Here is a 13,934-nt window from a genome sequence, read left to right as displayed (position 1 = left end):
GATTTACATTAACTTCTCAGGTGAGGAGGGACTGCATAAAACCCTCTTTTGAGACTACTAGAGAGTCTTAGTTTGGTGGAGAGCTTGCTGAACATGGCCTTCTCTTGCTCACTCCAGTGAAGATGAAATGGTGAGGTCTTTTCTATACAAAACTTTTTTCCCCTAAAATTTCCCACTGGGAGTTTGCTCTTCCTTCAGCTGCATACATATGATGCTGTTAGGCAACCATGTTTTATCTGGACTTGCTGTGAGCAGTTAGATAACCTATAGTTAATACTCCTCTCCCATTGTGACCATCAGTCTTGCTGCACTGTTGGGAAGATTTAGGGGAGTGTACGCTATCATCTTTCTCCCCCTCCTCCCCAAGACACATCTTGGAAACTCAACCCTGGCTTCATGTAGGAAGATATTAGATAATGTTCCAGTGTCTCTCTACTCTACTCTATGATTTTTAGTATCTAGCAAAGTTACAAATTAAAGCTCCCAGGTTCATCTGTGCTAAACCATCTGTTATACCCTGGATTTAGCTGTGACACTGAGTACGTTTCACAGAGCTCTCTGTAAGCTCAAACATTTGTCCTTCTCACCAACAGAAGTTGATCCCAAAAAGATAATCACCCATCTTACCTCTCCCACGTAATCACGTGCTAGATACCTGTTTTTGTGGTTTTGACATGTTTTTCCATTGTTCCCTGGAAGGAGTTAAGTGGAAGGAGCATTTCTGGCAGAAAAGGGAGTTCTGTAGGAACAGAATTCATAAGTTCTTACGCGAGCTGCATCCAGGTCTCTCTTACCCAGAGGTGGACTGGGCTTTGTGCTTGCATGTTGCTAGGAAGAGGGAATCAAAGTGAAAAGCCGTCACCTAAATTCTGTCCCTTTCACTCAGAATCTCTTGATATTGTATACGATGCACAAAATGTAATACATTGTTTTTAAAAGCCTATAACACACACTGCATCTATGTAAAATAAGGGTATATTCATTAAGAGGTCTTCTAATGTACAGATATGATGAAAAAACTTGCAGGTGGATACTGTTTCATAATAAGAATGTAGAAAGGGAAAGTTATTTTTGTATATGGAGTGTGGTGTTTTTTTTTTTTTTTTTTTTTTTTGAAAATCTGTGTTTATGTCCAGCAAGTGCAAACTCTGTATTTCTGGTGCACAGCCAGACATGCTTATTAAAGATCAGCCACAAGCAATATATACGGAGGGTTAAAGGAGCTACATACATTAAGATTCCACTCACTACCTTTTTTTTTTTTTTTTTACAGGAAAGCTCTGTACTGTAAAAGTACTGTAAATAAACTTTTTCTTCTAGCACTAGTAGTTAATGCACATTTAATTCAACTGAAGTCCAGCTCCAATTCAGCAAGAGCATACAAATATTTCTGATATTGTTCCAAATCTATTGAAAATGTGCAGTGTGGTTTGCACATATAAATTTAACTCTGTTACATGCTATAAAAAAACAATGCAGAAGAAAACATGATTAACCTGATTTTGAGAAACAAGAATTGTTCTCTTGGGGGTAGCAGTCTTTATTTGACGTCTTTGTTGGCTTCTTGGGATTGCATGATGCTAATATGCATAAAATCTAGCGGTATCTGGATCTAATGAGCATAGGTAAGTCAGTTGGCCTCAGGATCCTTCTGCAAGTCAGAGAGGCCCTCATATGCTCCACAAGATTGTGAAAGCTACTGCCCTGCTTCTACAGAATGGTCCTGAGAATCTGGGAGGGGGCAACAGGGTAGGAGAAGTCTGCTCTTACAAGGGCCACGAAAGACTGTAGGGCTAACTCAGGCTGTTAATTAGGTCGTCTATTGGTTGACTATAGCATCTTGAATGCTTGATTTCCCACCTATTGGATGAACATATAAAGTGTACTTATCTATTGGGGAAGTGGATTTAGAAGAGAAAATGTCTCCCCAAGAAGCAATAGGGAAGTCTTAAGCCATGTTTTGTACTTCCCATTGGGTCAGACAAGTTCAAAGGAATTCTTAATTGGATTCAATGAATTGGAAGAGTCCACTGCAATAACCCCTGTCCTCTCAGTATCCTTGCATTTATTTGTTTTCTTTTGCTGTCTCTGGGCCTAGCATTTGGAGCAGCTGAAAATAAGAATAAACCCATGGCCGTGAAATTTGCTGTGTATGTTCCAGTCCACTGGCTTCCACTAGCAACTCCCGCTGGAATTGCAGGTGCTGCTTCAGAGCTTCTCTTTGCCTGCAAACAAACAATGCTAATTAAAATATTTAGAGATGAATCAAGGAACACTAGCTGCCTTCCTTTCATTTATTAGGAGTGGGCTAGGTCAATATCTTTTTCCTTAATAATTATAAACTCAGCAATTTAAATTCATGCTGGTGTAACTTTTTACTTCAGCTATACTATTTCAGGTGTAGGGGGAAACCTGGGCACTGTGCACCATTTTGTAGTATAGATGGGATACTAGCTGTGTCGCTGAACTATTCAAAAACTTGGGATCCATGTAAAGCTTTAGCACACAGTTTGGGGATGTACTGAAAACATGGTTGAGTTTTGTCTACACCACAAAGAATCATTTTGTAATTTGGAGTTCTAGAGTACACAGGACCAAACGTTAGAATTTGAGACTCGTTACTGAAATTCCAGTGTGAACCAGTGAAGATATTTTCATGACATAGTTCCAGCCCTAGTAGTGTTTTTGTTTAGAGTGCCCCCAAGTGACTGATGTTAACTACTGATGTGTTACTATTCAGCAGGAATAATTTCCTTTTCTGAATAAGGCTGTTTACCTGGCTAGAAGTTGTGCTTGTGTCTTTGCTTCCTCCAAAGCTAATCTAGTTGCTGCTTCTGCTTTCTTCCTCGTTTCCTCGGCCTCACGCCTTGCCTGTTCCTCCTCTTCCAGTTTCCTTCTCTCATACTCCAGGCGTTCTTCTTCTGCCATCTCTGCTAGCCGTTGTCGTTCCATCTCTAGCCACATTTCCCTTTCTTTCTGTTTGTGTTTTTCTGCCTCTAGGGGGTGGATGACCAGATAATTAGTAGCTGCCAAGATTTTCTATTTAGGAAATGGTTGTTTAACTGTATTGAAAACACAAAATGATATTGCTATTGCAGTATTGTCAACCCCAAGTGTTTTAAAAACCCCAGGTCCCTAAAACTGAGATTTAAAAAATCCAACTTTTCATTCAGCACATTTGCAAGTATTTGTTTTCAGCTATTAGTGCTAAACAATTACTTACATTTTTAAGGCAATTCTCATGTAGTTATATGGCTCCAGGAAGCGTGGGCAGCCCGGAGGCATCGGTGGTGGTGGCAGGGCTGAAGTAGCCCTAGCCTGCAGCTTCCCGGGCAGCGGGGGGGCTGGAGCCCTGAGGCCCACCCTGCGCCAGGCTGAAACCCAGAGCCCTGCATTGCACCTCGAGTGGGGATGAAGCCCCATGCCCTAAGAGCGTCTGAAGCTGTGAGCAGGATTGAAGCCCAGAACCCCCAGCCCTGACCCTATATATAGAAAACCCCCAAAAATATTTAAATAAATAGTATTCTAATATTGTTTAACTGTGTGATGAAAACAGCAATTAATCACGAATAACTTTTAAAATTTCACGATTAATTTTTTTAATCGCTTGACAGCTCTAGTTTTTTCATTCTCTGCTCTTGCCTGTGACCTGGGTATCAAATCAGCCTTTGTATTTTTACAGGGCCTTTCTTCAAAGCATCTCACAGTGCTTTACAAACTTTAACATATTAATCGCCACAAGACTTCTGTGAGTAGTGAAGTACTAATGTCCCCCATCTGTAAAATACAGGTTAGGTGACTTGCATAAGGTTATGGGGCAAATCACTGGCAAAGTTGGGAATAGAACCCAGAAACTAACCACTCTGTCTCACGGTAGTGCGAATATCAAGCAAAGGGACTGGAGTGCATCACAGTTGATTTTGTTTTGTTTAAACAAGATATGATGTTTCCAAAAAACTTTATTATAAGCTGAATTTCACAATAAACAGAGAGGGCCAATATGGCAAAGCTCCCCTTTTCAGCTGCAGCTGGGGGTCTTTCTTCCATCCACCCCCCTGCCACAGGGGCCACTAGCAGCTACACGAGTGCCTCTCAAAAACCATGTCTTCGCTTCCAGTGACAGCAGCTGCAGCCAACGCAGACGGTAAGAATTCCTTTGCCTCTCACCCACCCATACAGTAGTGGCAGCTTCTTTTCAGTCAGAACAGAGATGGGGGATGGTAAGAGTGTCCTTGGAATGAAATATTCCTAGAGGAATCGGAACAATGGACCCCACTACTGGGGGCGTGAAATTCACTCCAACTGTGCTGATGCAATTTGGGATTTTCACTTCACTATAAGCAGGTTCTCCTGTATTGTGATCAAAGAGGACTGACTGCTTGAGAAACCTGTCTGCTGCCTTGTTAGACACTAGGCCACCTGTGACGAATTTCTCTGGATCCCTTATTACTAGAGCCATGGAGGAATTTTAATGAAGAAGCTCCTATCTACTACCATAGATATGGTACTTCCATAGATGGCCCCATTCATTGTAATACCTGGGTGCCTTACAGACATTAAATAATTCACTTTTTCAACACTCCCTGAAGAAGGGGAGTATTATTATTTATCACCATTGTACAGATGATGAGGAATAAAGAGATTAAGAGACTTGCCAAAGAGGTGTCAGGAATTCCAGGCAGAGCCAGGAGCTCCTGAGTCTGAGTCCAGTGCCTTGACCGGAAAACCACCCTTCTGGGTGAGTTATCTGCTGATACAGTAAGTTTTAGCCCTTCTTTAGAGCACCTGCACGTTCTCGTTCCTCCTGTTGTCTCTTCTTCTGCAGCGCCAGAAGTTTTCTTCGATATTCCTCCTGCTGCTGTCGGATACGTTCCTGTGCTGCTTTCTCGTGTTGTAACTTCCTCGCTGCTTCTTCCTCCTGGCGCCGGTGCTGTTCCTCTAGCTCCTGTTTCCGTAAACTGAAACACAAATTATTAATTGTTGGGGTACTGAGGGCCTGCTGAGCACTCTTCATAGATGGTAAAAAGAGCATGTTCCTGGCCCAAAGATCTACAAATGAATACAATGTAAGAGAAGGGATGGTTAAAACAGGACAAAGTGGCTGATTAGTGATGTCAGCTTGGTTCCACAAATTTAATCTTCCTTAAAATGTAGATTTTTTTTTGTTACATAACTGCACTCAAAAATACAACTATGTAAAACTTTAGAGTGTACAAGTCCACTCAGCCCTACTTCTTGTTCAACCAATCGCTCAGACAAACAAGTTTGTTTACATTTACAGGAGATAATGCTGCCCTCTTCTTATTTACAATGTCACCAGAAAGTGAGAACAGGCGTTATCAGGCACTTTTGTAGCTGGCATTAAAAAGGTATTTACGTACCAGATATGCTAAACATTCGTATGTTCCTTCATGCTTTGGCCACCATTCCAAAGGATATGCTTCCATACTGATGATGATTGTTTAAAAAAAAAAAAAGCGTTAATTAAATTTGTGACTGAATTTCTTGAGGGAGAATTGTATGTCTCCTGCTTTGTGTTTTATCCACATTCTGCCATATATTTCATGTTATAGCAGTATCAGATGATGACCTAGCACATGTTCATTTTAAGAACATTCACTGCAGATTTGACAAAACGCAAAGAAGGTACCAATGTGAGATTTCTAAAGATACCTACAGCACTCGACCCAAGGTTTAAGAATCTGAAGTGCCTTCCAAAATCTGAGAGGGACGAGGTGTGGCGCATGCTTTCAGAAGTCTTAAAAGAGCAATACTCTGATGCGGAAACTTCAGAACCCAAACTACCAAAAAAGAAAATCAACCTTCTGCTGGTAGCATTTGACTCAGATAATGAAAATGTACATGCACTGGTCCGCACTGCTTTGGATTGTTATCGAGCAGAACACATCATCAGCATGGACGCATGTCCCCTGGAACGATGGTTGAAGCATGAAGGGCGGTATGAATCTTTTGCACATCTGGCACATAAATATCTTGCAACGCTGGCTACAACAATGCCATGAGAATGCCTGTTCTCACTTTCAGGTGACACTGTAAATCAGAAGCAGGCAGCATTATCTCCTTCAAATGTAAACAAACTTGTTTGTCTGAGCGATTGGCTGAACAAGAAGTAGGATTGAGTGGACTTGCAGGCTCTAAAATTTTACATTGTTTTATTTTTGAGTGCAGTGTTTTTGTACATAATTCTACATTTGTAAGTTCAACTTTCACGTTAAAGAGATTGCACTACAGTACATGTATTAGGTGAACTGAAAAATACTAGTGTGGTTTTTTTACAGTACAAATACTTGTAATAAAAAATGAAAATATTTTTTAATTGAACTGAATATATTTAAAAATGTAGAAAACATCCACAAATATTTAAATAAGTGGTATTCTATTATTGTTTAACAGTGCAATTAATTGCAATTAATTTCTTTAATCACACGACTAATCATGTGATTAAATTTTTTTAATCACTTGACAACCCTACTTATGATATTCTGGAACCTTCTTTTATTTTTTTTTATATATCTGTGCTGCCTTGTTCTACTGTTTGGTCTTATCAATCAGGGAGTATTGATATAAGAGGACGTCCAACCTTGAGATGTCTTAGTACGTTCCTGGTGTGAGAAGTGGGATATTTGGAGAGGTGTATTTCCTCATGTATGGGTAGATGGAGTTTGGGGGTTTAAGTGCTTGATGTGTTCCTTAAATGGCAAAGAACAATCATGCTTTTTATGTTGCCATTCGACCCAAATATTTCCTTTCCCATCTGGAACCTTATTCCCCACTAACCTCATCTCCTCTACCCTTCTCTTCTGTTCTTGTTCCAGTTCTTCTTTTATTTTTTCCATACGCTCCTGCTGCTCTTGCTTTTTCCATTTCTGTTCCTCCTGTTCCCTTCTTTTCCTCTCTACTTCTAGCCGTCTTCTCTCTGCCTTCTCCGCTCGCATTCTGTCCCGTGATAATTTCTCCTCTTGCTGCTTTCCAGGGCGATCCTGAATGGATAGAAGGAAAAGACACCTACTAAATAAAGTTTGCACTCTAATTGCTGATTGGTTCATTTGTTCAATTGTTAACAATGGGATTCACAGTCCCTGAAATGGATGCACTTTATATGAGATTTACATATCCTAGAGTACATTTGCCTTACCTGAGACACTCATTGTTAATGTGATCGACTTTACCTGCGCCATTTACTCTGTACAGTAAATATACCTCTCATTCCATAGGTGACTCCAAGCGGGTGCCTTGCATTATGACATCTGATAACTTTCACAAAGCTCCCCCATAGTTTACATTCCCCTGATTTTTCACTATTGTAAACCAAATTCTATGAAGCTTGGCTCAAGTTCAGATTTCTGATACCACCTCCTCTCTCTTCGGCTGGTTCCAGCTGGGGGTGGCGATGGGGATGAGAGGTTTGGGGTACAGGAGGATGCTCCAGGTTGGGATTGAGGGGTTTGGAGAGCAGGAGGGAGATCAGGGTTGGGACATGGGGAGAGGCTCAGGGGCTGCAGTCTCCGAGCGGCACTTACCTCAAGTTGCTCCCGGAAGCAGTGACATGTCTCTTCTGCTCCTATGAGGGGTGTGTGGCCAGGCGGCTCTGCATGCTGCCCCATGTGCAGGCACCATCCTTGCAGCTCCCGTTGGAGCATGTAGGAGCCAGAGCGGGGCTATGCCACGGCTTCCGGGAGCTGTGTGGTGCAGCCCCTGCCCCTGCGCCCAGCACCCCGGCTGGAGCGAAGCCAAGCTATGTGGTGCGGCCCTCGACCCAGCACCAGCTGGAGTGGAGCCAAGCTGTGTGCTGCGGCCCCTGATCCAGCATCCCGCCCAGGCACCAGAGCGGGGCTGAGCTGCATGGTGTGGCTCATGGGCTCATTTGCCCACCCTGGTGTAGACAACTGAGGGCTCAGTGAGGCTTTGCCTCCGCAGAAAAATTAGGGATTGCATTAATAAATGAAGGAAACACTGAATTTGGAACAGAAGCTTGTTCATCTCTCTATTAAAAGTGGACCAATTTAGTTATGCTACAGAACTGCTCATTGAAGTGATAGACAGCAGCTATTATTTTTTAACTCTAGCCTCTCCAAATAAAATGTTTTGTCTGCATCTGTTGAAGCACAAGATTCAGTCATGTGATCTACTATCCCTTTAAGGACAGGCCTGGGCCTGCTCATCCCTGCTCTGAGTTCTGGCCCTTGAAAGAGTGGCATTCTGAAAACTGTAGTCTCTCTAGGGTTACAGGACTGTAGGCTACTACAAAGCATGCTGGGAAGTGGGAAGGAGTGCCAAGGAACATAAGCAACACTCAGACGTGTGAGTGAGCGAGGTTGATTGATAGATATCTGACCTGAAACCTGGTGCAGGGTTTTCCACTAAGAGAGTCTAGGGGGCTGTGGGAAAGGCCCATCAAGAAACAGAAAATAGAAGAACCTGGAAGGGGTGAAACAAGAGAAGGAGAGAGCCTCGGACAATACAGTCTGGGGCTGGGCTCAAGGCTTGGTGTTGATCATGCTAGGGCTTCCAGAGAAGGTAGAACTCTCGTCAAGGGGGTAGATCACAACTGACACTGGGGAAAGGACAACTGAGCCTGCTTGACCCAGAACGAGAGGATTAATTGACTTCATATCCTTCCATGTTCCCCAGGCTTCTCATACCAGCCTGGGGACGACTGTTTTTGAAGGGCAGTGGTCTCTTTCCCATAGCAGGAAGGTAAAGAATTTGTTATATTTACTGCAGCAAACATAATCACACATGTTGTTATTGGTCATAATATTATGCAGCCTTTTAAATTCCTTAGCTACAGTATTTAATGTTCTGGTGGCAGTGAAGCCCATAAGCTAACTACACTGCTATATTTCCTTTTGTTTGTTCTAAGTTCACCAGCCGTAAATCTCACCAAGTGATTGCTTGTTCCTGTAATAGACAGGGACTACTATGGAGGTGAATAACCTACTGACCTGCAATAACCAAAAGATCTGATCCTTTAAGGGGTTTGGGCTGAGCAGGAGAGTGCTAGAGAGCTTGCCTCTCCAAGTAGAGGAATAAGCAAAGTCACATGATGGGGCATCCTGTGGCTAAGAGCAGGCCTGCAGGAAAATGAGCAGCTGGCCGTTTAGTCAAATGGGGAGCCAAACAGGGAAAGCAGCCTTGGGAATCAGTACTCTATCAGGAGCGGATGGGCTGGTAGGTGGGCAGGAGGGTTGGAAGTCAGAAATAAGCCTTTGGAAGGAGAATCAGAGTAGCTGAAGTGATGGACGGGCAGTAAGCCCAGTTGTTTTGGGTTCCCAGGCCTGGGAGCCTGTAGAAGAGAATGGGTGTGAGCGTGGGTTCCCTCAACTGCTACAGAGGACTAAGGAACAGTCTGCACTGCCATCTAGTGATGTGACACTGTGATCAGGGAGACGCTGGAGGGACTGAGCGGAGCCCCAGAGGGCTGGAGCTGAGCTCAGGAGAATGGCAGAGTTGGAATGGAAGAGCAATGGTGAAAGAGAAGACAGGTGTTCTATAAGGCAAGGCTGGGCCCACCCTGAGACTGGGGCAGAAGATTTTTGTTTTGTGTCTGGACTTGATACACAGGAAGGGGTGGGCTTGTTGTGATCTGCCAGAGGGCTAAGTCACCTCAGTAGCCAAACCGTGTTGAGAGTGAGAGAACCAAGGAAGATGAAGGAATCTAAAGTGGGCCCTGAGCAGGTAGGTCCCTATTGCAATCCTAGAATGTAAAAGGCAGTTCAATGAATCATTCTTTCTATCTCTGACCATAAGGGAAAACCCCAGTTCTTACCTCTGAAACCTCATTGCTTATGCCTGCATCCAATTCAGTGCCACTAACTGTGGTGATTATTGGGTGAGTCTGAGTAAATTTTTTGTGAACGGAAACTGGACTAGACCCAGAAGGATTGCCATAATCCTCAAAACAAAACCGAGGGCTCTCAGGAGAGAGCAAATGGTCCTTAATAGGAGAGCTGGAGGGAGAAGGGCTCCTGTCATCACATAACTCCTCATCTTCAGCAGCTGCACTGCTCTGATCAGCTTCTTCTGCTTTCTGCCTTCCTTCCTTATGCTTTGATTCTTGGATGGTCCCTTGTCTTTTGACTCTAGTAGTCTTTTTCTTGAGAGAGGAAGTTCTTTTCTCATCAGCCTTTTTCTGTTTTGGTTTTCCTGTAAGAACACAATTAATTCCAAATCTTGATTTGTGTCAGCCAAGGGTGTGCACAAGGGGGGGCAAGCAGGGACACAGAACTCCTCCAGCCCTGGGGCCGTGGCAGAGGCACAGAATGTGCCCCTCCAAAAGCGGTCAAATTTTTATTCCTGCACATGTCCCATGGTATCAGCTGATACAGCCAACCCACTGTAACCTGATCTCTAATCAAGTTGCAGAATGTTTTTTCCAGATGTCACCAATATTGCAGGTTTCAATGGTAGCCGTGTTAGTCTGTATCAGCAAAAAAACCGAGGAGTCCTTGTGGCACCTTACAGACTAACAAATTTATTTGGGTATATGCTTTTGTGGGCTAGAACCCACTTCATCAAATGTATGAAGTAAAAGATACAGGAGCAGGTATAAATACATGAAAGGATGTGGGTTGCTTTACCTAGTGTTAGGTCAGTCTAACGAGATAAATCAATTAACAGCAGGATACCAAAGGAGGAGAGAGAATTTTTGAAGTGGTAAGAGAGTGGTCCATTACAGACAGTTGACAAGAAGGTGTGAGTAACAGTAGGGAGAAATTAGTACTGGGGAAATTTAAGTTTAGGTTTTGTAATGACCCAACCACTCCCAGTCTTTATTTAGGCCTAATCGGATGGTATCTAGTTTGCAAATTAATTCCAGTTCTGCAGTTTCATGTTGGAGTCTGTTTTTGAAGTTTTTTTGTTGAAGAATTGCCACTTTGAGGTCCGTTATTGAGTGACCAGAGAGATTGAAGTGTTCTCCTACTGGTTTTTGAATGTTAGGATTCCTGATGTCAGATTTGTGTCCATTTATTCTTTTGCATAGAGACTGTCCGGTTTGGCCAATGTACATGGCAGAGAGGCATTGCTGGCACACGATGGCATATATCACATTGGTAGATGTGCAGGTGAACGAGCCCCGGATGGTGTGGCCGATGTGGTTAGGTCCTATGATGGTGTCACCTGAATAGATATGTGGACAAAGTTGGCACCGGGGTTTGTAGCAGGGTGTGGTTCCTGGGTTGGTGTTTTTTGTTGTGTGGTGTGTAGTTGCTAGTGAGTATTTGCTTCAGGTTGGGGGGCTGTCTGTAAGTGAGGCCTGGCCTGAGAGTAAGAGGTTGTGCTTCAGGATAAGTTGTAGATCCTTGATGATGCGCTGGAGAGGTTTTAGTTGGGGGCGGTAGATGACAGCTAGTGGCATTCTGTTACTTTCTTTGTTGGGCCTGTCTTGTAGTAGGTGACTTCTCGGTACCCTTCTGGCTCTGTCAATCTGTTTCTTAATTTCACCTGGTGGGTATTGCAGTTTTAAGAACGCTTGATAGAGATTCTGTAGGTGTTTGTCTCTGTCTGAGGGATCGGAGCAAATGCGGTTGTATCTTAGAGCTTGGCTGTAGACAATGGATCGTGTGATGTGGTCTGGATGAAAGCTGGAGGCATGTAGGTAAGTATAGCGGTCAGTAGGTTTCTGGTATAAGGGGATGTTTATGTGACCATCGCTTATTAGCACTGTGGTGTCTAGAGAGTGGACCTCTTGTGCTCCCCAGAATTCCACTAGCTGTTACCTACAGCCCCCAACTAAAACCTCTCCAGCACATCATCAAGGATCTACAACCTATCCTGAAGGACAACCCCTCACTATCACAGATCTTGGGATACAGGCCAGTCCTCACTTACAGACAGCCCCTCAACCTGAAGCAAATACTCACCAGCAACTACACACCACACAACAAAAAACACCGACCCAGGGACCACTCCCTGCTACAAACCCCGGTGCCAACTCTGTCCACATATCTATTCAAGTGACACCATCAAAGGACCTAACCACATCAGCCACACCATCCAGGGCTCGTTCACCTGCACATCTACCGATGTGATATATGCCATCGTGTGCCAGCAGTGCCCCTCTGCCATGTACATTGGCCAAACCGGACAGTCTCTATGCAAAAGAATAAATGGACACAAATCTGATATCAGGAATCCTAACATTCAAAAACCAGTAGGAGAACACTTCCATCTCTCTGGTCACTCAATAACAGACCTCAAAGTGGCAATTCTTCAACAAAAAAACTTCAAAAACAGACTCCAACATGAAACTGCAGAACTGGAATTAATTTGCAAACTAGATACCATCCGATTAGGCCTGAATAAAGACTGGGAGTGATTGGGTCATTACAAAACCTAAACTTAATTTCCCCAATACTAATTTCTCCCTAGTGTTACTCACACCTTCTTATCAACTGTCTGTAATGGGCCACTCTCTTACCACTTCAAAAGTTATTTCTCCTTCCTTGGTATCCTACTGTTTAATTGATTTATCTTGTTAGACTGACCTAACACTAGGTAAAGCAACCCACATCCTTTCATGTATTTATACCTGCTCCTGTATCTTTTACTTCATACATCTGATGAAGTGGGTTCTAGTCCATGAAAGCTTGTGCCCAAATAAATTTGTCAGTCTGTAAGGTGCCACAAGGACTCCTCTTTTTTTTACCAATATTGCAGTTAGTTGTCTTTGTGCTCATCTATATTACAAGTACATAAATCTATAGGCAAATCTATTCCATATTTTTATTATAGTGAACTGGTGTTAGTTTATTGGGAGGCAGTGTAAATATTAGGTATGATACACAACTTTTTTCTAAACACTCATTTTAGACATGAACATTTCCCTCTTGCACAGAACTTAGTGATTTTGAAAAGAAGAATTTGGTGCTCTTGTTTTTCTGGTTTTGTTATGTTTCCTGCCCAGCTTAGGTCAATTTAAAGAGCCAAAACATTATATCTTTTATTACTACAATGATGAAATTAAAAATAAGGAAGATAGCTCTGTCAATGTTTAGAGATTAATATCAGAACAATTATCCAGAAATTATTTATTAGATTTTTTTTTTGAGACAGCCAACTGTAATTTTCTATCTAATTATTATTCTTATATCAAACAACAATCATAACTACATTAGTTGTATTTTTCTCTTCCTAAGGTGTTGCTTGAGGTCTTATCTCTGACAAAAATTATTATGAAATGCTGATGTTAGCATTTGTTCACAACAAGAGAGAACACACCTAAAAATGTCAAAAGACAGTGTGATCTAATGGATGGAGCACTGGACTGGGATCCAGTAGACCTGGGTTCTCTTCCTTGCTCTGCCACTGACCTGCTATATAACCTTGGACAAGTCACTTCCTCTTTCTGTCCCGCCCCCACTCCTTTGTCTGTTTGCAGTGTAAGACCTTTAAGGCAGGAGGCTAATCTGTGTACACTGAATAGCAAAAGGGAACCTCCGTCCCTAGGAGCTACTGAAATACAAATAAGCAATAATGTAGAAATAACATGAAAAAGGAAGAGCAGTTACTATAAATGTGCACCTCTTAGTATGCATGTTTCTTTTTTGCTATACTGCAATCACCCTTGGAGGAAAAACCTAGCTACAAACCATATCTATTTGCAAAACTGCATACAATTATTTGCTTCTGGCAAAACAGAAGATATTTCCTTCTAGGTATGCATGGTTACAACACAGCTGTTTTCTGCAGCAGTGACAGCTCGGCTTAGCTGATTCAATGATAAATAGCAAGGGAATTAATCTTAATAAAAACTGATCACACATCTAAAAATAAGAACTAAATGATGGAATCTCCCTTGGACCTTTTGAGCTAACAGAGCAGTGAGCAAAACAAAAGCACCATAAAAATATTATCTTTTCAGTTCTGCATGGCAGATCTTGGTTCTAATATTCTGCTCCTGGTGATATTTC

General features: G+C 42.6%; 1 protein-coding gene across 6 annotated transcripts in view; it reads right to left on the bottom strand.

Annotated features, from left to right (window-relative positions):
- Positions 1-1,294: 1,294 nt before the first annotated feature.
- The window catches only part of KIAA2012 (KIAA2012 ortholog), a 105,286-nt gene continuing 92,646 nt past the window's right edge, over positions 1,295-13,934 (bottom strand). For all 6 annotated transcript variants that reach the window (XM_038421496.2, XM_043505601.1, XM_038421497.2 and 3 more), the window contains exons 20-24: positions 9,791-10,167; positions 6,799-7,001; positions 4,786-4,958; positions 2,777-2,996; positions 1,295-2,225 (exon numbers count right to left, since the gene is read on the bottom strand). In XM_038421496.2, coding sequence (XP_038277424.1) covers positions 2,066-2,225; positions 2,777-2,996; positions 4,786-4,958; positions 6,799-7,001; positions 9,791-10,167 — 1,133 coding nt within the window. In that variant the 3' untranslated portion in view covers positions 1,295-2,065. The remainder of the gene's footprint in view (positions 2,226-2,776; positions 2,997-4,785; positions 4,959-6,798; positions 7,002-9,790; positions 10,168-13,934) is intronic.

The sequence above is a fragment of the Dermochelys coriacea genome, chromosome 11 (genome assembly GCF_009764565.3).
Source record: "Dermochelys coriacea isolate rDerCor1 chromosome 11, rDerCor1.pri.v4, whole genome shotgun sequence".
Classification (NCBI taxonomy): domain Eukaryota; kingdom Metazoa; phylum Chordata; order Testudines; family Dermochelyidae; genus Dermochelys; species Dermochelys coriacea.
The sequence above is the reverse complement of the archived record's forward strand: the minus strand, read 5'-3'. Positions and strand labels throughout refer to the sequence as shown.